Source organism: Osmerus mordax, chromosome 6 (assembly GCF_038355195.1).
Source record: "Osmerus mordax isolate fOsmMor3 chromosome 6, fOsmMor3.pri, whole genome shotgun sequence".
Taxonomy (NCBI): Eukaryota; Metazoa; Chordata; class Actinopteri; order Osmeriformes; family Osmeridae; genus Osmerus; species Osmerus mordax.
Window position 1 is genome coordinate 16,636,453 of NC_090055.1, and position 27,035 is coordinate 16,663,487.

Consider the following 27,035-nt stretch of genomic DNA (forward strand, 5'->3'; position numbering starts at 1 on the left):
TTTCACCAGCTCATGATGACTAAGACGGTGTTTGGCAAAAGGTCGTCATTCGCTTTGACAGTTTTTCTTCTTGCACCTGTCTTATGCTTGCTTGTTTTGTTTAACTCCAAAGCTCGGATAATTATAATTCATTGGCCTCATTTGTCACCGCATTCCTTGATGTCAGATTTATAATTTAGTTGCAAATAAAACCTGATAACCACTGGTGTGCCACTTCTCCTTTCCTGTCATTTGACTAAAGATTAAAAAGTTGTTGGAGGCAGAGAGAAGAAGTTCGGGCAGAATCAGGCATGATAAACAAAACCATAATTGCTTTGTCTGGAGGCTCTGTTCTCTTGACTACTACTTGTCCAAAACATCTAGAAAGCTGTCTAAATGCAATCAAGACTCAAGAAAAAAAGTCAAAGGGCTTATTGTTGCAAGGCTTTTTTGTTGCTCTTAGTCTTTAGAAAATGCCAGAAAACTCCTGACAAAACAAATAGACTGATGTTTATCCTCACAACCACTGTTCTCTACCCAACATGGTTGAAATCTATGGAAGATCAGGGGGCAGGTGCCAATTATGATTACAAAGGGAGGGGATAGACTTAACATACACAACATGTTTAAGAAAAAGTGGTCGTCAGTTCCATTAAGTGAGCAACCCCCTTTGTCACACTCCAGCTATACATTAAGTGGCACATTTGTTTGTCATATAGTTTTTGTTTTTGGGGGGCCGATATTCCCAAAGCTACGTTGCTTACATGCCTAATAGCACAGTAATCATTTTCTATCTCTATCATTGCCGCCTGCGGTGTTTTTAATTATCTGTCCAGTTGACAGGGGTGTCGTTTTTGTATGACATAGTTATTTCCTTTGAAGCCACTGAACCTATATTCCTATGTATCATGTTTCACTAATGGACTACCTGAGTTCAGAGGGCACTAGCTAACAATTTGAAACAACCCCAATAATGATGCCATCCTCTGTGAGAATCTTTCACAGGAATGCATAAACCAACGTTAACAGTGTCAGAACAGCTGTTTCATCCTGACTCCCTTTCATCCATGTGACAGGCTTTGATAATAATTCTCAGTGTCTCCCCTAAGAGAAACCTGAGAGATGAGGTGTGGAGACAACTGCCACGCTAAAGCTACTTCTGTTTTCATTCATTATTTTTCAAACAGTTGTTGATTGTGCTGTTCAGTACGTTGGTTTCATTTCCCATATGTTTGTCATTCATTGAAACAGCCAGCTATGAGGGAGGTACGAGCTGGAGAGAAGAGATGGAGAAGAGAGCAGAGAGGAAGCTTAAAAAGAGACATGCAGCTTGAAAAGAAGGCTGCATAGAGGAACAGTGATAATTAGGCACCGCTACTAAGATCAAAGAGAGCAGCCATCAATGAGCTATGCAAATGTCTGCTCATCCTGTCAGGCCCAGAGAGTGATCTGAGAGAGAGCTTCCCTCTGTCAGGCAGCTTGAGAGAGAGAGAAAGATCACCTCAAACAGCAACGGTGATACATGAGCTGAACAACAAATAACTGTCTCTACCATCACAGATATTGAAGTTTGAGGGATAGAAAATAAAATATTTGTGTCTGTCTGTGTGCATGTGTTTGCGAGTGTATGTGTGTGTGTGTGTGATATTAGAGACCAAAGACAACCTTGCTCATAATAAATAGCAATCTTCACTAAATCAGTAGGTGTATATAAGCAGAAGTGCAAAAATATAAACATGCTAAACATGTATTTCAGGGTGCACATGTGGTTTAACTTGACAGTGATGATATAATCTGTCTGTTTACCTGTTGAACAAAGGAGTGCCTTAACAAATGTATAATCAGAAAACTTCACATTTGTCTTGTGACCCTGGACTGGTTCAACACCTCCGAAGTAAGCAAACAGTAAAACTTCAAAGAGAGCTCTGATGATGACTGCCAGGAATTCCATTTTATTCCTGGTTCTGTGTGTAGAACAATTGTCTGTGCAGACTGCGGTTGAAATGTTTGGCAGTGATCTATAAAGATAAAGATAACTGCAAAAACTGCATACCAACAAGAATCCATGCAAATGTGTTTGTTTGATACCAGACGTTCTTTTTGTTCTACTGGGGCACAGTGCCCGTGATGCAGTCGGTGATGTCAGTGACACAAATACAGATTCCTTGAACAATGGATAGGGTACAGTGCCTGAGATGATGTTGGAGACACACAGATTTCTGGAATTATAGATCGCCTAGTGCAATGCCCGTGATGCAACTGGTGATGACAGTTCTTCTCAGTGGTTTTGGTACCTATTTCTCAGATCACAATAGAAATTCTCTGTTATCTCTGAAGTACTTGTTCAACCTCCACATCTATTCTAGTCAAATTGCCAATGCTGTGGTAGCCTTCATTTTTCTGCTGTTTCCTACGTTATAAATGGCTTATGTTATGTTGATCAAAATGTACTTTGGTTTTCTGTTAAATTGTCTTACAACCACATCTAAAAATGTAGGCTAGTTCATAACAGAAGTCATTACATGCACAATGGTTGAGCTAGTAATGACTAAATGTAATGCCCTTTCAAAAGAGCATTAACAGAACGAAAATGTGTGGATAGTGGATATACTTCCAGTAGGCCATATAGATCAGTAAATTGTTGTACATAAATGAATGTTTCCTGATACCAAAACTGCCTAGCCTACCATTATTGAACTAATGCGATTAACAAATCATTCGCAATTAAATGAAACTAAGCGTAGGTTGGTAAGGAAAATTCTGTTTCGTTAATTAGAAGCGAATTCGCTTTTACAACCGATTTGTAGCCTACTCCGTCGGATTAAGATATCTGCAACATATGAACTTTGCAGAGTGGCCGTTCTTTCTATGATCGTGGGAAACTAAACCCATTCTAATTTGCACACACACACACACACACACACACACACACACACACACACACACACACACACACAGAGATTCCTGTCCTTATTAGAGAGATATGCTCCGTAACACCCTATGTGGGATGAAACATAAGTGACACAAATTTATGTTCTCACCTTGCTGTGTATCGCACTTTACAGGCACATCTGAAACATCTCATTAGTAATATGAACCAATTTCGCCCATTAGTAATATTAAACAGTAATACTCCAGTTATTGACTGTAACAGTCCAAAACTTACAAAAGTTTTTTTTATTGGCACCAACAGGAGGCGCAGTTGAACTATGTCAGTTGTATTCCCTGCCAGCGCGCCTGCTGTGTGTGCTAGACTGCATACCATTCTGATGTAGAGCCTGACCAAGTGAGAGTCGGTCTCTTTCTGTGAAGACCTTTATTTTCTCAAGAGAGCGTTTCCCCCGCGTTGAGACAGAAAATCGGAGTGTTCATTACTTTTGAATGGCTTTCGAAAAAGCATTGAAAAACTTTGGAATCTATCTGTTCTTGCATAAAAGACACAATGTAACATTTTCTACCCATTGAATGTAATCCATGACGGATTGCTAAAGAAGTGTGATTAATTAAGGAAAGGAACGTTAGGATGGGAAAACTTCAATCAAAACATGGTAAGATGTATTTGCTATAAGGCTGTTCGAAATTCAAAAATACTAAATTGCTCTTTCTTTTATGTTTGTTATGTTTACGTTTAATTTCAAATTTGTCCTTCCATGTGTTGTTTTTAACCAGCGTGTAAACGCAGGGAAAATCCTGAAGGTGAGAATAAACCTCAATCGTTCTTAATTAATCAGTAACAATAGCTGTGTTTTGTGTTGGTATATCATCAAGACTCGCTGATTTGTCGTTTGGTGCCGATTTTCAGGAGACAGTTTTGTTGTGAACGCTTTCCTCCGAAGAGGGATGGAGGAATGTGAGAGGTACACCGCGTCAGATGACAAGCTGAAGAGCATCCAGGTAAAAATGTCCCACCTTTCCTTAATCCTGAATACTTTCATTGTCATGTTATCAATTACCAATCCTACAATGGCTAATATTATGTTAAATATTTATACTGTCATGTACAAAAATGATCCCCATAAATGTCCATTAATGAGAGTAGGTGGAGTTAACAGAAAAATGTATTATCTGGGCTTAACTACTGTAAGTTTCAATGTGCTAATGAATATCTTGCTTTGTTCAAGCACATGTAGACAGTCAGTGTGTGGACTTATATTGATTGTGGTCCATCCCTTATTGGTTTATCTGGGTTTTAAGTGTCAGTTGAACGTTGGCAGGAAAAATGTTTTCCTTTTACCTGCAAGATCAAATTGTCTCTTAACAACACTTAAAAGTGAAACTAATTGTATTTTGAGACCTTTGCAAAAACATGTTGATGTCTCTCTGAAGTCCTGGCTTGTTGTTATTTCCCTCAGTACTGGCAGTGGGACAACAGTACTGTGGTTATCCTCCAGAAAGCTGGATAAGTTATGACAGCCAGGAGGCTTGAGGGGAGGTTTGGAAATTCAGAACACACACACACACATGCACATACGCAGTCAGTCATACAAACAAAGTCACCCAGTCACCCACACACACAGGCAACATTACATCAGAGGCAACTGAAAGGAAAGGTAGCTGTCGTCGAGACTGTGGGATGCTAAGGTTGTTTTAGCGTCTGCTGGCAGCATCACTGAGGACTGTGTCTCCCATTGTAGTCCATCTCTGAGCGGACACCTCTCTGCAGCATAACATGACATGACTTAGCATGTCATGTTGAAGGGCGCAAGAGCTGAGGAGTTCACCCAGGGGTGTTGGTGGCTCTGAGGAGGTGTGTGGCGGTAATACTGGACGAGTTATGGATTATATCAGGGTTATTACCCGCCCACTCCTGGCAAATTAAAAGAGAACTTTCCTCGGCTTCAGAGGAATTCTAGCTCTCACTCCCCCAAGGGGAAAACCACCAAATGCTCAGGCTTGGATGTTATTAGTAGGTGGGTCCCACTCTCTGTTCAATCAAAGTGTCAGCCTTGATTTCTTTTTCTTCAGACGCAGGCTGTTAAAGCAACTTTCACACTATGACCAAAACTGAGTAAATATCGGTTTTTAAGCTCATCTAGCTAAGACTTGTTTTTCCTGTTTACTTTTGAATTTGCTCTGTGTAGGAATTTTGGCTAGAGTGATTAAATACAGTGAGGTTTGTTATTGCATTATTTGGTTTTAAACATACTGGATAAAATATTTAGGCTCTTTGGACCTCTCATATCAAAGTTTTGGATTTATTATCTGTTACATGACTTTCATTTATTAGTTAAATAAACTGAAACAAAAGTCAGATTTGGCTGCAAATCAGGCTGCAATGATGGAGATTCAGAATCCCTAACCACCATAAATGGGATCTTGTTTGAAACAGATGAATGATATTTCCAAGTCACGTCTTAAAAACAGTCATATCTGATTTTGCATCACTGCAATGTATTGCCTTAGCTAATTACTGACTAATGGATTAACAGATCTGTTGCCATGTTTATCCATGTTTTAATGCCCCCAAAGAGCACTGACCTGGCTTGAAGGTACTTGGAACAGTTAGAAGCGCTTATGATTCCATATTGGGAGATGCTCGGCCTAACGTGTTGTTAGGCTCTCCCCTCCTCCCCTTCCCCCTCCCCATTGTCAGAGGGGTTGGGGGGAGTGGGATTCCTGAGCTGTCTGGCTTCAACTTCAAAGAGCTGAGCTGGGAGTTATAAAAGGGCTCTGATATCACTGGAGCCTCCGAGCCCTCACCCCTCTTCTACTCTATCCCTCCATCCCCCCACTCGCTCTGTCCTGGGGGATGGGGGATGGTTGGAGGGCCAGGGGGCAGGAACAGGAGGGAATGTTTCTCACAATCCTGGTATTACTGTGTATCTTAGCATCGATTATCCTTCTTGGGGCATTTGTATTGGACGTCATCTCATAATATGAGAGTGCATGGTTGAAGTGTATCTCTATTTCTCGGTACCTTTTGACCAAATGTGTTTTTTAGTGTGCATGAAGTATATTCACTACAAGGTGTTGTGTGTACATACACTAAGATACATAAGCAATGTATTTTAAACAAGTATTTATGTTGGTTATGAACAACCCATAAGGTTTGGTTTTGATTGATGATATAAGTTGTAGTTGGCTTGCGGCCCAAGAAGATGTAAGCTGATACTGTCCTCAGGCCACAGTGGGAGGACAGGGCATGTGATTCAGCAAGATGACTTGGCCCTGCCTGTGACAAGTCGACTAGATCTTGATGAACTCCTTTGCAGGTGTTCAAGACAAGTCATACCTGTGCAAGCACCTGGTGCAGCGTGGAAATTTCACCACAGCCAACATCAAAGTGACAGCCAAATTTGAGAGCCAAAATAAGAGCAATGAGTACAGCACCCAACAATCCCCCCTTGAAAAATAAGCCCAGTCTGTAAATGATGCATACTATATGGAGAAGGGCCAGTTCCCCTCAACCCTGTCCTTATCCAGAGCAGTGTGTATTCACCAGTCGGGAGGACTCTGTGAAGGGTCACTGTGCCTCCTCACCTCTGGAAACATCAACACTCTCCGCCATGTTTCACACACACAGAAACACGCTCGGATGCCTAAATAATGACAGGGCTAAATCAGCCTTTCAGCACCATCTTTGTCTCAAGCTTCCCAGAGTCCAGGGCTGTTAGGAGGGATTGTGTCAACTTTACGAACCCTGTAACAAAGACCTATTACACCTCACCCAGATAGGTTAACACTGTCCCAAAAGGACGTAGATGTTGTTAGGGATGACCCCATAAGCCAGTGCCAAAATCTGTAAGACGCTTGAAAATATTATGACTGTCAAGCGTTTTGGAGTTGAGTAAAAGAAGACTTTTATAGTAAGGACATACAGGTATCGTTAAGGATTTGAATATGCCTTCCCCTTTAAATATATGCTTTTTTTCTTCATTTCACTCAAGAAAAGGGATGTTTAATTTGGACCTTCTAGCCTCCAGGCATTTGCGTATATCTTATACTCTAAACGTACATTTTTATACTGAGGGGTATTTGGTTTGGACATGGTGCATGGATATCTGGGTAATTTTAAGGCTGTGGCCCTCAGTGACATCTGTTTTTTTCCTACCTGCACACTGAACTCTCTCTTTGTAGTCCAAACTGGGTCATTCACTTGCAACTGAGTGGCAGTTGCATAGTGTGGAGTGAGGGTAGCCATTGTTTCTATAGTCCTTGTATTCATTTTAGACATGTTCACAGACATGTCACTCGAGATATTTATTCTCCTCTTCATCACTTCCCTATTGGTACAGAAATTCAGATTACATCTGCTCTAGCTCTTCACGGGAATAGAGAATGGAAAGAGTGTCCCTTTGATGTGACACCAGCCACAGCCATGGTGAGGAGGATGCGATAAAGGTGTGCTCGTATATGTGTATACAGTATGTATCATGTTTGAAGGGACTTGAATGCATTGCAGGCAATTTTTTCTCTCCCCTTCATTTAAAAAAAATTGGCTTCACAAGAAGGCGAGCTGTGAGCCTTCATCTCTGAATGAAAAGCATGTGGCTGTAGTCCAGAACAGCGGGGTCTTTCAGCACGGCCCCGGCAGACATCTGTTCCTGGTTTGCAGAGCAAAATCTTGGAGCAGGGAGAGGGGCAGTGGTGGGAAAGGGGGAGGTGGCAGGGAGGAGGAGAGAAGGAAGAGGAGGAGGGTGGGTGGTGGGTGCTGTTCTTTTTTTCAGGGAGATGTTTGAGGAGGTTTGGAGGTAGAGGGGGGAGGAACAGGACTTAAAAACTTATCAACTTCCTTTGGGGCTTTGTTTATGGTGGCAGGAGATGGATAGTGATTCCTTGACCATCTTTAGTAGGCATTTGACTTGTAACTTGAAAGGCAAACTTATCCCCCCGTCCCATATGTCAGAAGTAAGCATTGAGTTATTGTTGACTTTGACACCTGTTTGACTAGGACTTGAGGCGTGATACTGGTGTTTTCGTTTTGTGTTATCATTATATTAGTGAGTGAAAGGCTTTGTGTGTGTGGGTGTGTTTGTGGATGTAAGTTTAAGAGAGAAACTCAAAGACAAAAAGAGAGAAAGAGAGAGAAGAGAGAGACAAAGAAGGAGGTAAAGGGAGATAGAGAACGTGAGTGTGTGTTCGTACGTGTGTGTGCGTGCGTGTGTGCGTTTTGCATGACCTGTGTTTCATGGAAAAAGACATTAGAACACTACAGGCAGATTGAATGTTTATTTATCTGAGGATATTTATACTGTCGGAGGCCCTTTGAAGCTGTTTGCTCACTTTCAACCTAATCCCCCTCCAAGCACTGCCTGGGAGGGAGACTGAGCAGCACAGGGCACCAGAAGCAACCAAGGTGTCACCAGCCTGGCTCACACACCCTCTAATGGGTTGTTTCCGCAAAGTCTATAGGTCCGTTATTCTGCAAGCACCATGGTCAACAGCACCTAGGTTGATTGGTAAAGAAAATCTATTTAAAGGAGTCTGAGAAGATAGTAACACTACAAGTAATTGGGAACATTCTGTCTATCTGTAGTTCTGACAACCACCCTGGAGAATTTGCTTGTCCAAATTCAGCCATGTGATAGCTGTGTTGTGGTATAAGATAGTCCCAGTGTGGGTTGAGGCTAAACTGAGTAACAGATCCCCCTTGCTGTCTTTAAATTGGTGTCTTATCTATGGACATGCAGTAAAGGATATTCGTCTCTAGAGCTCCATTGGAGTCACCTCATTAGCCAACTGCTATGTCTTCTCTACCCTGGAATCTGTATGAACTGGCTGCATGCAACATTTTTGATGTAATTCCCACTCCTGACATACAACCGCAGAGTAATTGGTTATCTAATTCTAAAGTATGTCAGAAACACCTCTCCCTTTTTGTTTCTCTTGACTGACACCATGAGGTTTCAACAAATCTTGATCTAAGCCACTGAGTGATCACTGATTAGGCATAGCTCCAGCGACCACAGAGAATTGGCTTCCCTAGGCTGGTACAGACTACAGCAGAGTGACCCAGGACGTAGGGGTGGTGGCTGGGTGGCTGTCAGGGGGCTGCCCCAGGGAGGGTTAACGCTGCCTGGGCTTTCTGCTGTTCTCACTGCCAGAGGAAAGAAAATACCTGGAGCCGGAGCCCAGTGCTTAGCGCTGACATTTTTGGCTAAGTCTGCTGGATCCAAGTCTGTGTTTGATCTTGTGCTTCTCCCGGCCAAGTAAAACACCGGGAGACTCAAAGGTTATTACATTTTAGTGTGTAAGGTATGTTTCCACATAAACCCCTGTTCCCTCGTAGAAAGCTTTAGTTCTTTTCCAAGTGGACTTCATTTCGCCAGCCTTAGCACAGCCAAGGGAATATTTAATTTTTTCAGTCACGGTTGTAATTTGTGTTATTATATGGTGTCATTATGGACACTCTTAATTGAATATATGGTTTTAATTAGTCATCGCAAGGTTGTGTTTGAACGCTTGGCTACACCAAAACCCCTCCATGAAACCCCTCCCCTCCATTCTTTTTTTACTTAGAGAATATGTTTTTCTCTTTTCGCTTATTTACTTGGTAAAAGATAACAGATAAGAATACCATAATCAGATTACACAAGAGTTTTGAAACCAACCATTCATCAAACCTGAATGCAGTCATCATAAAGTTCAGCACCTGAGTTGCTCTACATCCTCTAAATGATGATACAATGATGATATAAAAGAATCAATCCCAGATAGACTAGATTACCTGTGTGTGTTTGTGTATGTGCATGTGTGTGTCTATAAGCGTGTGTCATCCCTGTATGGAAAACCCTCCAAGTCACACCCCCGAATGCTCTAGAAACTTCATCCTCTCTCCACATTCCAGAGCTTGACGTCCTGCTAGGTCTTGAGCTGGGGAACGGAGACTTTCAGACACCTAAAATCTGGGCTTCCTGTCTGCACACAAAACAAACAGAGGTCCAGGAAGCAGAGGAGGACACAGAGAAGGCTGGAGAGAGAGAGTCTTTGGCCTGGTTGTTGTACATTGTGTTGATGCAATGCAGCTGAAGGCTTTATGAAGACAATTGGCTGTAACCCCATTGGGGCTGAAACAAAACACCTCTTCACAGAGTCTGAACTAAAAAACAAGCATCCTACTTGCAGACTGTGATGCTTATTCATGTTTATACTTCAAGAGTCTCTTGAGATGAAGGGCTTTTATATGGATTTTGGATAGAGATTTACCCGCAAAGACACAATACCATGAGGGTTGTAGCAAAGGTACATTTGATGATAGAGTTAACTTTGGAACAGAATGTACTTATGATTCATTATACAAATACATATTTTGACAATATTACTCCTCAGTAGACACCTCTATGCCTCTTTGCTTTAATGCAATTCATAACATGTTAGTGTAAGATATCTCAGACAGAACCCCAGCACAGACCATTTTCTCTCTCTCTCTCTCTCTCTCTCTCTCTCTCTCTCTCTCTCTCTCTCTCTCTCTCTCTCTCTCTCTCTCTCTCTCTCTCTCTCTCTCTCTCTCTCTCTCTCTCTCTCTCTCTCTCTCTCTCTCTCTGCGTTCAGCCTTCAGCTCAGCCTTCCCCTTTTGTGGACCCCAAACACATGTGTAGGTATCGCTATTATTCAGCTCATAAAACACCACGGGCCCATCTGAAAGTGGTTAGCTGTTGAAACATACTAGCAGCTTCAAAGGCCAGAGCCGGGCTGTGCAGACACAAACCTGTTCCCCTCATCAACAGCTAGAGAGTCAGGCTCCATATGGGCCAAAGAAAATGTAGTCTTGATTTTCGTTCTTTGTCTGATTCATTTAGTACAGATTCAGTTTGGTAATATTCAATCCATCTGTTGTCATTGTATTCTTCTGTGAAATGTTGTATTGTTTTGAATAGTCAAATTCTATCTTTTGTATGTTTTCTGTAGAAATATAAATATTTTTGAAAGCGAACTCAATAGTTCTCAACTTTACGTGGATATCCGCTACAGCGATACGTCTTTGTGCTTTTCCAATTTGACAAAAAGGGAGGGAGTGGATGAAAAAGGGCTGAAAGAGGCCACTGTTCTCGTTTCCTCTGAAGGCACCCCCCCGCCCTCCCAAACCCACCCATTTCTTCTCCGTCCTCGTCCACTTCAAACGCTGACCTGGGCCTGTGTGCCGTGTAACATGTTTACCTAAAGGCTCATTTCAAATAAACAGCAGGTCTCTCTGAGTTGCCTGCCACTGAGGCTCTTTCAGAGAGCTTGTGTGTGTGCCCATGTGAGGCATGCTGGAAAGGGACCAGACTTTACTGAAAGTGGATTTTATTCAAGGTGCGTAGCCTCAGAAATAGTGTTTGCTGTACCAATTTAGGAGTGTTTTCCATTTGTTCCTCACAAATGGAATAAAAGTAGTTTCAACAAATCATTGTCAGCTGAACAAATCCCAAGAAATGGTTGTATTTATAGAGAATAGAAAAAATATTATGCATTAAAAAGACTATAACAACAGAAACAAATTAGGTGTCTACTAAGAGATAGGGACCCCTGACTGTAAAAAGTGTGTGACTGCAATGGTAAAGTTGGCACATTTGTCTCTCACAAGTTGTGCATTGTGTTTACACATTAAACACACAGACTGGCGGCCATGCTTGAGACTGAGAAACTGTGTATGTCGAGACAGGATACGTCTCCGGCCCGGCAGGAGTCTGCCCCCCTCTCTCTCGCCTACCTCCTCTCTCCATCCCCTCTCTCCCTCCTAACGACTCCCTCCACCCCCCACCCCCCTACTCCTCCCTTCATCCCCCACTCTAGTGGAACCCAGCGGCACCCTCTCCTTCATGTTGATATGGGCCTGACTGATCCCATCTGCTCAAGAATGCCAGTGTATCACAACATCTGAACTTTTACCCTCTTTGCCATGCACTCGTCTCTGAGAAGAAGCCTCTCTTCTCCGGGTGACACCCACTTATCTCGACACTCTCAGGCTGTTATTACATGCTGTGCACATCATCATGTTGTACTTTGCTGCGCCCCCCCCCCTTCCTCTCTCTCACACCCAGTTTATCACACACTGATTGAAGTGTTTTCAAGTGGACTTTCTCCCCTTGACTTAACCTTTCCCTCCACTCTCGGCTGTATGTCCCTACGTTAGTAGGTAGATGGTCCGGATGCACCTCAGATATGAATGCATCTGACATTAGAATCACTGGAGAATGGTGAAGTCTAAGTGAGCAGTCAGAATTGTGAAGGAACTCAGCCATGTTTGAAAGTTCCTTCTCACAGGCCTGGTTTCCAGTAATTATCCCCCTGAAAGCAGCAGTCTAGAGTGCACTGTGCTGTGAGACCGGTCTGGAGAGGAGGAAGAAGGGAAGGAGGAAAGGGGGGGGAGGAGGAGGAGTTGCCCTCTGCACCATAGCCTTTTGATCTCTGCTTGTGCTATGGATGAATTACGTTCCAGAATTTCCCACTGGGGAACAGTGTTTCAGACACACACGGCTCGCCTCTCAGGTCACTGAGGTGCACACATGGTAGCAGCAGAGGAGCAGGCTCAGACCCTGTCTTCTCTCTCATCTCTTCAGCTCTCAGACCAGTGTTACTTCCGTCTGAGTTTTTTACTTCCTGAGCCAGGGACTTGTTTTTTTCCTTGTGACTGACATCTCACGTGTTGTGCTTCTTTCTCTTTTATTTTCTCATCCATTTTCAGCTCTCTACACCGCACTTTCGTTCCCATGGGAAGTTATGCAATGTTAGCCAAATCCATACCGCCAGTGGCCCATTGGCGCTGGTCCATTTTACATATCCAGGCTTCCTTCACATAGCCTCAGGAACCTGGAGTCTGCTCAACTTCCTGTGCCCAGGGGAGTATTTTTAGGAATCCTTAGGAAGGTCTATGTTGACCCGGAGACGACCCCCTGTCAAGTTCCAGGCCTGTGAGGAACTTCACAGCTTGGAATTAAGCCTGTTCTTGCACCAGTGTCAAGAATGCTGGCAGTCTCTGAGGCTGGCAGTCTCTCCAGACCAGCGCAGGCAGCCAGCGTCAGAGAGAGAAAGAGGAGAGAGAGAGACAGATCCACAGAGATTTGTTTCTCAATGTTAAGAAAAGATGTCTTCTCTCTTAGGAGTTTAGATTTGACTACAGTCAGCAGTAATTGGTCCCAGAACTGTGTTACTCCAAACCTACAGCATTTCTTTGTGTCTTGCCTTTGTCTCTTATGTCCCTTTCAGATTCCCTCTTTGGCCAAATGGCTGTAACAGTACAGTTGAACACCAATCCCCTCTGTCTCTGCTCAGTGTGCCTTCCAGATGGACCTGTTGTGAGAGTTCACGCTACATTACTGGCTGATTTGTCACGGCTGTGGTGGTGCCCCCTTATCGCTGGTGGTCATGTGCATCTGTTCTGTGTGTGAGTAGCTGGTCTGGGTTCTGGGACTTGGAGCTGTCGAGGGCTGGGGCCTGCCTAACTGCCTGCCTGCCAGCCTGTTCTGGCCTACCTAGCCAAACCCCATCCTCATGCCCCATCAGGCTGGCTGGTAAAACCAGGTATACATGTTTCCTCACCAGCGCTACAGTACAGCCATCGGCTAAGTGGGACGACATGTACGTGAGATATCACATGTCCAGTCAGTGACATGCTGCTAATCCCCTTCGCGGGGCCCGCAGATCCGCCTCCCCTCCTTGGATGCTTTGTTTACATTTCTCGGTCACCCACAGAGACTGTGTAACGACTGCAGCTCCACGGGCCCCCGACCACAGGCCAGCCCCTATCAGCTACCCACTCCCGCCTTCAAAGCCCCGCGACTGATACCTGTTGAACAACAACAAAGGAGGAGGCCAAGGCAGTATGGTGATGAGGGCAGTAGCCTTGACAGGTGAGGACAATAAAAAGGCAACTGATTTCAACACCAAACAAACGATGGGGGGGAATTTGACACGTAACCAAATTTCAAAATAAACCCTGGCAGCCCAGATGGATTGGATGTGTTGAAACGGGTTTTCACCTCACTGTAAAGCTTGCTGTGGTTCATGGAGACGTAAGGGAAAGGTGTCCCATGGGTTGGGTTGGAGTGAAGCTCCAAGACGGTGAGTGAAAGCACTCTATCTCCTGTGACCATTGATCTGTTAATCTTCTTTTTGTTCATCCCATTGCGCTGGGATGCTGGTAGGTAGGACTTTCCCCCTCCAGGTCAGAGGAGGACTTGTAAGACATCACAGTGGGATTCATGTCCTGGCCACCTGACCCACAACCTGGCTCCCCGGCTGCTCTGTGTTGTTATGAAGGTTGGAGGAATGTGGAACAAATCCCCTCAGCTTTATCGTCCTGGCGGGGCTCCCTATTGGCTGGCCTGCAGGGCCGGGGCCTGCGCGGGAGCTTACAGAATTTCACATGGAGGCCAGAAACAGAGGAACATCCTGTTTGAGTCCAACCGCCTGTCCCACACATCCTTTGATACGCCGTCCGCTAGTTTTCTCTCTCTCTCCTTCCATGTTTGCCAGTGTGTGTGTGTAGCCATGTGTGCTGTGTGTGTGTCATGTCTGGTTTGGGTCTGTCTATAGCTTCGCTAGCTGTCTGGCATTGGAGCACCATCTCACAGAACAGTTTACTATGAGGCATGTCTTTTATTCTGTCGAGACCAAGCCATGTTGCTACTTTTCCTTCTTGACTTGGCCAATAAATGTTGAGTGTACTTCAGAGCATGGCACTGGTCACATAAAAGTTCTCAGAGAGAGTATCATGTAACACAACCAAGCCCTGTGAACTGGTCAGACTGAACCGCAGTGCTCACTGAGCAGCATGTAGCTGAGAGACTGTAACATGGAGACTGCATTACAATGTTTGAGAGCAGTCCGAAACTGCCTTTCCAGTGACCGCCACAGGGATATCTGGTTCTGTTATGTCCACCTGTCTGTGGAGTACATCAATCATGATGTCATAGATCTACTGGGGGAATGATTATGATCTCATCCATTCAGTACTCACCTATCATCCGGTGATAATGCCACTGCAGTCACTGGAATGAAACACATGGTGTCCAAGTTCATATTGTAGGTGCCCTCTGTGGGACAGCTGACAGGAGGCTAGAGTAATATCAGACTCTTATCAAAGCCTGCTTTAATGAAGAGAAGATGATTACAGTGCTGATGCGGGCCAGTCAGCCGGCTATGTTGATCTTTATTTATGACATCCAGCAGGTCATATATATGGGTATTTAGGGCCCGGAAGATGTCCGAAGATGTCCGAGTCAGGGGAGGTGGTGGGGAGGGGGGGTGAGGACTTCAAACGGCTGACGGAGGAGTAATTGTGACGCAGAGACGGACAAGCGTGCTCATCTAGCTCAACACAGCTGACTCAACGCATGTCCTGCCAGTGGAGAGCTTCTGTCTCCCGTCTGACCTCAGGGTGTGAAGCCCCTGCTGCACTGGCAGGGCCAGATCTGGGTCAGGGCCATGGTGGCATCCAGGTCTCATCTCAGTCCCATTCATAGAGCCACTGTCATGGCAGAGACAGACACATGGAGAAACCCAATTGATGGATAAAGCTACATTCTCAGCTGTCCAGTTTGGGAGTGGATTGAAAAATGTGAGATTATGATCTAAAGCTGTTGGATATGACTGTTATCTACGTGAATCCAGATCAGTGACACATATCTGTACTTGTCATCACTATTTATAGTTGCATAGTTTAGGAGACAGCATAGTTGAGGAGTAGTGTCTTGTCTTCCATAACCAGTCAACACCACTTAAAGATCATTTGCTTTGCTGGAACCATCTGACTCAGAAATGGGCTTTTGAGAAACTTGGTTAGAGATCTTGCACAAACTATTGTCTTAAGTATGTCTTAATACTGCCTTTATACTACTGTGTGTCTACTGGCTGTGGTGTGTCTGGCTCACAGAATCCTCTCTGGACTCTATGTGTTCCACGTAGGCCACAGGCTCTGATCAGAGAGAAGGGCCGACTGTACAACCATCAACTAGAGACCAACATATTGGTTTTTTTCTCTGTTGTTTCTCCTGTCAAGAAACAGAAGTTGTGCAACTCCCCTGACTCTCCCACCGCCCCCCTTAACTCCCTAATTTTCTTTCAACCACAACCCACTCTGCTTCTCTTCATCCCCCCATCCCTACTCTCTCTCTCTTTCTACCTCTCCCTTCAACATAACAACTCACATCTGGTTTTGAGTCAAGGCCAGGTTGGTTTCTTCTGGAATTAAGAACTTTTATTTCTCAATGGCTCCACTCCCTCTCCTGTTTCAGACTGTGGTAATGAACACTGTGTTTGTTGACAAAATGGTGTTCCTTTCATCACACGGGCACTCCTCAGTCCTCCTCATACACAGGCTGCCCTCAGCGAGGAAAGAGCCTCAAGCTTCTCTGGCTTGCTTCTTCCTGTTTGCAGGAATGATGGGACAGGAGAAGCCACCAAGTCTTTCTGGTGGCCCCTGCCATGTCTGTTACAGGTGACTGTGATTTTCTAGAAATGTTCTGAAACTCCTGCAACCCATCCATCTCTGAGTCTTCTTATCCAGAGCCTCTCCATGACTTCAAGCAAAGAAACTGCCTGTAAGACTGGTTATACAGCTTGAAGAATCCGGTCCTAACATACTGTGTACAGTTGAAGAAATATGAGACTTTGAGATTGGGTAACTTTTAGAGGAAGTTTTTATACATTTAAAAGCAACACAATAGAAACTTTCTATGATTCCATGTCACTCACCCAACACTTAAACTGTTATTATTTGGGAATTATAACACCAAAGCCAAGAAACGTTTCAGTCACTGGGTTTTCAGTGATTATTTACACATGCATCCACTTGGACTCATTCCCTTCCAGATCAGCTTGCCATGTTTTCTCACCCCGAGGTAGTGGAAGTAGTGTCAACAAGCATCCTGTTCGCGTCTTTTGTTTCTGATGAGGGGTGGGGGGAGTGCTTTCAAAATCATATGTGCACATGGCTAGAAGAATAGACAAAAAGTGGCATGTGTGCTTATATTTAGGGATGAGGGGAGAGGCGGGAGGGGGAGAGAGCGTGGGATGAGAACAAAGATGTGCAGTGTTTTCCAGGGGGAGAAAGGGGTGGTAGGCAGGCAGGAGGAGAGACTGCTGGGGGATGTCTGATGTCACCTGTTTGGGAGCTATGAAAGCTTCCCCTGGTTACTCTATCCCACATAAAAGTCTGGCAGTGGGCTGATGCTTTAGAGAAGCTTGGCAGAGCTGCTGCACGGAGCAGGAACAAACACCATGCTCTTCTCTCTCCCTCTCTACACGCCTTCTCTATCCTTCCTCTCATCTCTATTCTTTCTCTGTCTCTCCATCTCTCTGTCTTTAGCTCCCTCTTTCTGTCTCTGTCTCTTGTTTACTATTCTCTTCGCTTTAGTTCAACTCCTCTCTTCCATGTGTGATGTTCAGGTGTCTGGAAGAATCTGTTTATATGTCAGCAGACATTTGAACACCTTTGTTCTCCTGTATTAAAACAACATTACGGTAAACCGGGTTTTAGCCCCTAATTCCTCCCATACTTCTGCCCAAAATTTATAAAGCATCCAGCATCGCTCCATTCACAACTTTTCAGTCTCTGAAATCTCTAAAAACAAGAGTTGAGCGTATAAGGTTCAGTAACAGTTTGGTTCTGTGGACCAGCCCAGTGTTCTGATTGAGGGAATGAGAGGGGCCTGATGCCAACTCACTGTTAATTAAACATGTGGCGTGCAGATTTGGGGCTGACAGCGTGGGGGGGTGGTGATGCCATGTGTTACACTTTAAACTGCAGACTGTGGTCACCCAAGCAGTTCTCTCATTAGCTTTGCCATTGGCTGTAACAAGCGAGGAGGGAGGGCTGGCTTTTCTCAGAGATGTCATGTGCCCCACACCCCTACCCCCCCCCCTCACACGCAGCGAGACGTCCCATGATTTCTGAGGTGTTCAAGGACAAGACTGGATTTTGTCCTAGTTGTGGCTCACTGTCAGTGTTGTTGCTTTACCTACAGTTGATTTACCTTTGCCTACAGTTCCTTACACACTGAACTGATGGGTCTCTTTGATGCTCTCCTCAGTGGAGCCATCTGGCTCTGAATTCTCCCTATCTCCCTCCCTCCCTCATTCTCTCCCTCCCTCCCTTTCTTCCCCACTGCCCCTCATTAAACTGAGGTACATAAAGAGAGATAAAAGCATCCAGTGTGGAAAGGAAACAAAATAAACTATGCTACAGAAAGCATAAAAAAATAAATTGGTATGTGTTTGTGTGTGTGTGTGCACGCCTTTTGTGAGTCCTGATTAAAGACAGCTGCTTGTTTGGGGCCCAGGGAAAGGTAATGGTTGCCTCTACCTCTCCCAGAGGCTGTCCAGAGCCTATTAGACACCTACAGGATACACACCTCTCCTTCAGACCCTGCTATGTTCTCCTGGACCAACATGGGCACCAGACTAGAGCCTTGCTGAGGAAACCAATCTTCTCTCCTCCTCTCGTCTTTCATCTCTTATCTTACTCACACTCATGTCCTCTCCTCTGCCCCATATCTTTTTCTTCCTCCTGTCTTGCGTCCAATCCTTTTCCCACGCTCTTCTCCAATCTCTTACATTTACATTTAGTCATTTAGCAGATACTCTTCCTCTCCTATACATACTCTCTGTACTCTCTCCCCTTCTTTCCTTCATTCATTCTCTCCCATCCCCTCTTCTCCACCTCCGTTATCCTCCAGTTTCCCCCAGTCTCTCCCACTTCTCTCCCACTGCTGTGTCCAGAGGGGGAGGAGGAGCATGACTTGGTCCTGTTCTGATTGCGACACACACCCTGTCCACCCCACGGAGACCAAGGTCAGGGCCTGATTATACGCTGGCCTCTCATGCTCTGCAGTGAGGAGGAATGGTGGGCACCACAGACTCTGGCATTGTGGGAGGGAGGGAGGGAGGGAGGGAGGGGAGGGGGGAGGGAGGGGAGGGGGGAGAGAGGGAGGGAGGGAGGGGGGAGAGAGGGAGGGAGGGAGGGAGGGAGGGGAGGGGGGAGAGGGGGGAGAGGGGGGAGAGAGGGAGAGAGGGAGGGAGGGAGGGAGGGAGGGAGGGAGGGAGGGAGGGAGGGAGGGAAGGAGGGAGGGAGGGAGGGAGGGAGGGAGGGAGGGAGGGAGGGAGGGAGGGAGGGAGGGAGGGAGGGAGGGAGGGAGGGAGGGAGGGAGGGAGGGAGGGAGGGAGGGGGGGAGAGAGGGGGGAGAGGGGGGAGAGGGGGGAGAGGGGGCTGTCTCACCTAAACGTATACAGATGTGGTGATTCCACAGCCTCAGTTCCCCCGAAGGTACATGAAGTTCTTTTGTTTCACTCAAATCTGAGTATTGATTGAATCTATGGAGGCTTAATTTAAAAGCTGTTCTAAAACAGTTTAGTGCAGTGAGACTGACATTAAAGTTATTTGTTTTTACTTGTGGTTTAATGGGCTAGTTCTACTCTTCATTCAAATGTTTTCCACAATGCAATTATAATAAAAAATGTATGTATGTGTGTGTGTGTGTCTGCGTAAGTTTGTGGGAAAAGATTTCTTGTGGCTCTGTGATATATAGGATAAGGATTATTTATGTGGATTTACAGTATGTGACAGCAAAACATTAAGACTTTAACCCCCCCCCTTTTTCCCTCTCTCTCCCCCGTCCTCTCAGACCCCTCCCTCGTTATTGTATGGCTGCGGAATTCTGTCTTTAATCAGTCCCATCCTCTCCACATGGAATTTTCCATCCGGCAATTTTACTACATTTTAAAACAAACACTCACGTTCTCATGTTGCAAAATGTTCACACAGTTTCATGCTTCATGTTTGTTCAGAATGGAGATGATAGATTATTCCGATGCAGACAGACGACCTGTTCTACACGGATGTCTTCACAGAATGACGTTCTTCACAAACAATGTGTCTCACATCACAACAAGGATCCCTCCAACACCCTGCTTTTCCTCCGAATCAAGGGTCTCCATGACCTAACCCTCGTCCTCCACCACAGCCCCCTCCCCCCCTCTTTCTCTATTCTCTATCAGCAGAGAGCAGAGCCAGCAGGTCAGTCTGCTTCTCCTTGAGGAGAGCAGGATGATGGGGAGCATATGGCTGAGGTGATGGATGTAGGAGCGTTTGGAGGGAATTGGAGGGATCTTTTAAAGCTTGGCGGCGGCCACGCTCCTTCTGACCCAGACGGTGAAACACAATAAGCGTGCAGATGTTCAGAGTGTTGGTCTGTGGAGGAGCCTGTAGCCCCTTCTCCCTCTCATCTCCTTGCCCGTCCACCCCGCGTAGGAAATGCTTGGGCTTGAGCTGTTTGTTTTTTCTGCGTCTGTGGTCAAAGAACTGTAGATTCACTTACATCTCTCCCCTCTCGCTCGCTCCCTCCGCCCTCTCTCTCTTCCTCTCTCTTACCCTTCTCCCCTTCTCCCATTGCTCTGTTCCTCTCTCCCTCCCAATAGGAGTTTGCAAATGGAGAGTTGAAGGAAAGACAATTCGTAGAACATCACTGTCCCCTGGAGGGTAAGTTGAGAAATACATCCATACGTATTCTGGAAGCTTTCATCTTATCTACAGTCTGCATGCATCAGCAGCATACACACCACAGACGCCTCCAGGGAATTAAATCACTTTGTGTGTCAAACAATTCTATCCTGCACGACGAAGACAATCTAGTTGGTTGAAACTTATGAAAGAATCTCTCCCTCTCTTTCCATCGTTCTTCTCTCTCCCCCTTTGTTCATGTCTCTCTCTCCCTGTATGTGTTTCTAGTGGTCCTTCCTCCAGAGAAGGCGGAGGGCTGTGAGAGCTATCTGCAGTACCTCCACTCTGAGGATGGGGAGCGTGTGGTCCTGAGGGACACTAACAAAGGCCCAGGGAAGAAACGCATCAGTCTGGATGTAAGACTCTCCTCATCCTCCCCCTGCTCGCCTCATCTTTCATTCTGCTTGGTGGAGTTGTGGGTAGCCTATTATGCTGTATGCTGGCGGTATTTCTCTCCTTCTTCTTAATTTTTTTGTTGGTTTTCTTTCAATCTTACTGGACTGCACTGACTCATGGTTCAATTAAGAGACAAAGACTCACTCAGTCTTAAATATTCAGTATGTATGCATTGTCTGTCCTGTGTCCCCCTGTTCAGATCCACTCTATGGTGTTCAGTTGTAGTTATATAAGGAGGTGAGGGGTATTGTTGAGCTGTGAATCGTGAGGTTGTGTCTTTGGGCTCACATCTGTAAATGTGGCGCCTCTCAGCGTCAGCTGCCCTGCATGACGGCAAACACAACCCAACCAGCCAGAGCTCCCAACGTTTATTTTTCCAATTACAAGTCGTGTTACCAGATACCTCAGAATCAAAGTTACGGCCAAAAAGCTGTAACTGAAACGTGTGGTTAAAATTGTATTCCTGGAAGAGGAAGAAAGACAAGGACATGGCCGTTCACTCCTCTCACCCCCCTCCTCTCCTCCTTCCTCACACTTTCTTCCCTCTCTCCCTATCTAGGGATCTAACAGGCTTCTGCAGAAATAGGATTCTTCTTCGTTTTTTTGTTTTTGCTTTGAGAAGCAGCCAGGAAAGGTACCTGTGGATTTTGTGAACGCACGCTGTAGTAATACAATAGCTGTGCACTGCTGCCCTCTGTTGGCTGAGACTGCGATGGATTTTTTTTTTTTTATGTGGCCAATTTAAGGTGACTCAAATGCAATTTGTGTGAAATAATCTCTGTAAGATGGGGCATTTGAAGCTGTGTTCATGTGCCAACAGGATCTGGAGTGTGCTGTTTCTGTTGAGGAAGACAACCGTCAGGAGTGGATCTTCACACTCTACGACTTCGACAACAGTGGAAAAGTTACTAAAGAGGTCAACTTTCACAAACAACAACATCAACTACAACAAACAATAACACAAGTCACGTCCTAAACATCAAAAACAACAGATTCTCCATGTCCGCTGTGTTTAGGACATGTCCAGTTTGATGCACACCATCTACGACGTGGTGGATGCATCTGTCAACCACTCGTGCCACAGTAAGAGTAAGACCCTGCGTGTCAAGCTGACCGTCACTCCAGAGCCCAGCACTCGCCGGAGAGACGCCACCCACCCTGGGGCAGGTAGGGTACCCAGGATGGTTTCTTACAGTTTTTGGATGCCTGTCTCATTTTTAAAATATTACATGGGCTGGCACCTCCACCATTAAATGAGTTTATAAAGCTGAAGGATGGCAATGGCTTGGCAACTAGGGCAGTCACCAGGGGAGACTGTGTTATACAGTATAGACGCAGTACGTTTGGACAGACAGTCTTCTCAGTACGCGCTTCTAATTACTGGAATACCCTCCCTACAGATGTAAGGGAGTGCGCCAGTATTTCAGTGTTCAAACTCTTGTGTTATGTCTAACACCTTGTATGTCTACCTGTCTGGTTTTTACAATTAGTTATCTTAACTGCACTGTTTTGTCACACTGTTGTTTACCTTGTATGTCTGTCTGGTTTTTACAATTTGTTATCTTAACTGCACTGTTTTGTCAAACTGTTGCTTATCTTTTTTAAATTGTATTTACGTTTACATTTATGCATTTAGAAGACGCTTTTATCCTAATCGACTTCCAAGAGAGAACTTTACAAAAGAGCATAGGTCACTGGTCATAACAACGAGATAGCCCCAAACATTGCGAGCAGCCAAAATATGAAGCATACATTGTGAAAAACCAAATAAGTGCCAAAGGGAAGAACCATAAGTGCTTTTTCTTTTCTTTTTTATTATTATTTATTTTAATTATATAATTTGTTATTATTATTTATTTATTTTATTTCCGTATCTCTCTGTCATGCCCTGCCAAGGGACAACGGGTGAAAACTAGCTAACCTAGATAATTCCGGTGCATTTACATGTTTACATGTTTATCAATGTACACTCTCCCTTTTCAAATAAACGCATATATATGGAGAGGAGAAACAAGGCTATACCCAGGACAGGATACATTCAACATGGTGCTACGTTAGATGTCCATGCACAGCCTTTACATGGTCTCTCTCTTTCTCTATTTTTCTTTGTCTCTCTCTCTCTCTCTCTCTCTCTCTCTCTCTCTCTCTCTCTCTCTCTCTCTCTCTCTCTCTCTCTCTCTCTCTCTCTCTCTCTCTTCAGAGCGGGAATCTGGTCGCTGTCAGCAAGAGGAGGGGCGATCGTCAGACCGACGGCTTTCTTCTCACATCAGGTGGGCTCACAGTGGCTTCTAGAACATTTACATTTACATTTAGTCATTTAGCAGACGCTCTTATCCAGAGCGACTTACAGTAAGTACAGGAACATTCCCCCGAGGCAAGTAGGGTGAAGTGCCTTGCCCAAGGACACAACGTCATCTGGCACAGCCGGGAATCGAACTAGCAACCTTCTGATTACTAGCCCGATTCCCTAACCACTCAGCCATCTGACTCCCTTCTAGAAGCACATTTCAATATTTAAAAAGTCATGCTATTCCTAGTCCTAGTAGTTAGTTTAAAGTTTCAATATATACAACTGAGTATATCATGCTTTGTCATCATGTCTTCATAACGCTTCATGTTTGGGTCCCCTGTGTGTCTCAGGGGCCAGAGCAGTGAGGCCCCTGCCCCAGAAGGACAGCATTACTGTGTTGACGAGAACACAGAGAGGAGGAATCACTACCTGGACCTGGCCGGGATAGAGAACTACACCTCCAGATTTGAAGGTTGGTAATTATGATCTCATCTACACACTGTCTGTAAATCAATTTTTTTACACAAACCCCTCACCACAACCCCTCCTCCCTTCCCCGAATCCTAGGAACCACCCCTCCCCCTCCCCCGCAGGAACCCCATGGCCGGAGCTCCCAGTCGCAGAGTCGCTCCAGGTCCCAGGAGCCCGAGGCCCACGCTGCTCACCAGCGCCGCTCGCAGGTCATCAGCGAGAACTATATCCCAACAGATGCCAGGGGCAAAGGCACTCAGTTCCTCAAATCTCCCAAAGGAACGTCCAAGGGTAACGGAGGTAACAATGGGGGCAGCGGAGGGGGCAAGGCCAGCAAATGCCATGGCTACTACCCCCCTCCGCAGACCATGCTGCACCTGGGCAACGCGGCAGCTCACGGGGGTCAGGATGTGTACCATCTCCCCCACCAGCCCCAGGGCCAGCCCTCCGGCCACCACCAACACCCCCTGCAGCACAGCCACAGCAGGCGGCTACGTGCCAAGGCCCGGGAGGCCCTTTCCCCCTCCAAAGCCCCCCTGTCTCCGCACTCACACCCCCAGCAGCAGCCCCCGGCACCCTCGGCCCTGCCCGGGCTGGAGAGGGAGCAGGCTTCGGGCCCGCCCGGAAGCCCAGGGTATGTGGTTCCTCTGGTCCAGCGCCACGAGCACCACCATCACCATGAACACCATCACCACCACCACTACCACCATTACCATCAGACATGACTGTCTTCAGGCCAGAGAGTCAGACAATTAAGGACCAATCAAAACCACACCCATCAGAAGGACTCAGCTTCATCCTCAATGGGAATGTCCCCACTTGTCCCCACAGTGTCCCCAGAAACTGTACCCCCCACCTCTTCTTCTTCCTCCTCCTCGTCCTGTTGCTTTGCCATTCTGTGGCCAGGCTGTAAGCTATCTTGAGACTTCCTGAGATCAGGCTCACCAATGGGTGACATAATGTTCCGAGAGTAGACGTTGGATTGTAAAATGGTCGATGAAGACACTGGGCAATTTTGTAGAGATTGTCAGCACAATTCTGTTCAACAATCAGCAATATATTTTTCTGGAAGACTACTCTGCTCTCTACTACGGTATCTCCAGAAATGGAGAAGGTGCTGATATGCCATGTCAAGGCCATCCAATGTGATAACGTGTCCTCCTCCATGCTGACTATGTTTGTTCCCAGAAGCTTTGTGTCCTGGTGGGGGTGTGCTGTTTTGTGCGAGAGCTTTCTAATCCGTAGATCTCAGGTGTAAAGGTACTGCTGCTCACTAGCTTTTTTCAAAAGGCTATTTCCTGCTGGAACCCTGCTGTGGACTGAAGGGTTTCCAGGTCTGAGGAGAAATATGAAATCACCACTGCCAGTTTTAAATGCAAAAAAATATTATGCGCTAACTATAAAAATCTATATATGTAAACACATTTTACTGTATAATTCTACCGTATGCATATCTCAACATGGATTATAATGATGCATATAGGCCTCTGTTTTGTCTTTTATATATTTTAATAAACCATATATAGTTCATTTGCATTATTGTCTCGTGTTGTTGAATTTATATTGAAATTCAATATAAAAGTCAGAGGATGGTGCATTGCTGCCACAGCCTGGTTAAAATGCAGGGAGGATTGTAAAGTGAGTCATTTTTCTGCGAAAATGTATCAAGTTCTAGAAGGTAGGCAAACGTAAAGTATAAAACTTGGAATGAACATTGCTTTCTAACTCAATTACTTTATCATTTAAAAACGTCTTTCTAAATGTGCCAAATAAGCTCAAACTGTGATTATGTTTCATTAAAATACACTATTAAGATCTAATTCATTCGTAATATTCACCTCCCGTGAGATCCTGGTTCAGGGCATCAAGGATTTGTGTAAGGGCCAAATCAGAGCCCCGACTGTGACAAACAATAGCAGCTATGAAAGGCGAGGGGAGGGTCGGCCTAATGCAAATATCCACTTTGTGCGGTTGGAGAACCTCCTCCACCACTGACAACTGGCAATTTCCAGGCTAACTACGCTGGAAGTTGCCAATAAAGCACTCCTAGTTGTGCTATTTCCCTCCTTTGGCCGAATGTCAAACTTTTGTGTAACCACCACTTCTCGAGTAGACTCCTTTTTTAAACCCAAAGAACTCGGACAAGTGTTTCATAAAGTATTCTGGAGGATGATGGACAGTTGGTGACATCCAGTGTCTCGTGGGACAAGAATCGTAACATCGTGCACCTGCAGAGAAACATATCAGAGGTAAGAAACTGGTTGTCAAGCTAAAGATTCGCGCCTTTAAATATATTGTAAGAGTTTTTTTGTTAGATAACTACTTTATACATGTCTTTATAGACAAACTTTTAACCCTTATATGGGGGGTTTTACATGGCAAGGCGCTAGATATCATTCTAAACATCTCATTTGAGGCGCCAGAGGTTTTGTCCTCACAATAATTCTGGTTGAAACAACTTTTCAGAAACACCGTGCGGCTTCATTTAGAGAAGCTAAGCTGTTCTTGGGAAAACGTGATTATCCTCGGCCCATCGATACGCTTGCTTTCATTCAAGACACGCATGAGAAAGGCTTTGCAACACAATAGATCAGTAGGAGCTTGTCTGCTTGTATAGGCATGGGGAAAGCGAGGAGGAATTTCTTCTGAATATTGATATTGTCTTGAGACGGAGTGAGACTGCATTGATGTGTGTGAGAAAGCGTGCTTACTCGAATTGAGTGACATAAAACATCATTGTATGGATATATGACGGTGAGGTCACAGGTCTGTCCAAAAACGTCAGTTTATCCGATTTAAGTACAATAAAACGTACCTTATGCCAATAAAATGCATCACCAATGAAGTGTCTTCCGTCTAACTGTTAAGTCCATTTCCATATGTTTCATATGAACAAGATTTTGTAAATAAGTAGCAATCGAGGTTAAATGCTACTGTAAAATGTCAGAATATCCTCTCAGAGAGACATCAAAGCAGACTCAACATGAGGGATTTCTCAAACAATTGCCCCATTCTACCCTGCACCCCAACCTCAGCCACCCCCACACTCCCTATTCTAATTTCCACATGATTAAGCCCCAAGCCCCAGAGTTGAATCTGGAGGGAAATCTTTCACTAATTCCAAGACTCACGTTCTACCCCAAAGAAGACTTGTTCTTTCTGCTCTATTTTGAATCAAACTTAGCCAGATGTCAAGTGTTCCTCCTGACTTGGGTTTTTATTGTCCAAGCATATTATTGAGCCTTATAAAGGCACTTCAGAGATAGAAGTGAATGCAAAACCAAACACAAAACGAGTGAACATTGCTTTTTCATGTTTGAGTTGTATATTCCCTGGTTTGCTCATGTGGGTCATGCTGAGTTATTCCAAACAGAGATTACCCTCTGACCCTTGTCCGTGTAACAGCCCAGAGGGGGCCAGACACATATGAATGTCATCGCAGTCATGTACAGATGTTGAAGAGGCTGTTGCCACTATATA

The 27,035-nt window shown here is 45.1% G+C and overlaps 1 protein-coding gene across 1 annotated transcript; it reads left to right on the top strand.

Annotated features, from left to right (window-relative positions):
- The first annotated feature begins 3,326 nt into the window (after positions 1-3,326).
- On the top strand, positions 3,327-25,091 carry nkd2b (NKD inhibitor of WNT signaling pathway 2b). The gene is made up of 10 exons (XM_067238173.1): positions 3,327-3,527; positions 3,649-3,675; positions 3,782-3,873; positions 20,317-20,377; positions 20,627-20,754; positions 21,615-21,710; positions 21,811-21,961; positions 22,995-23,064; positions 23,435-23,556; positions 23,652-25,091. Exons 1-10 carry the CDS (start codon positions 3,503-3,505, stop codon positions 24,278-24,280), a joined length of 1,401 nt encoding a protein of 466 aa, XP_067094274.1. The 5' UTR covers positions 3,327-3,502; the 3' UTR covers positions 24,281-25,091.
- The last annotated feature ends 1,944 nt before the right edge of the window (positions 25,092-27,035 follow it).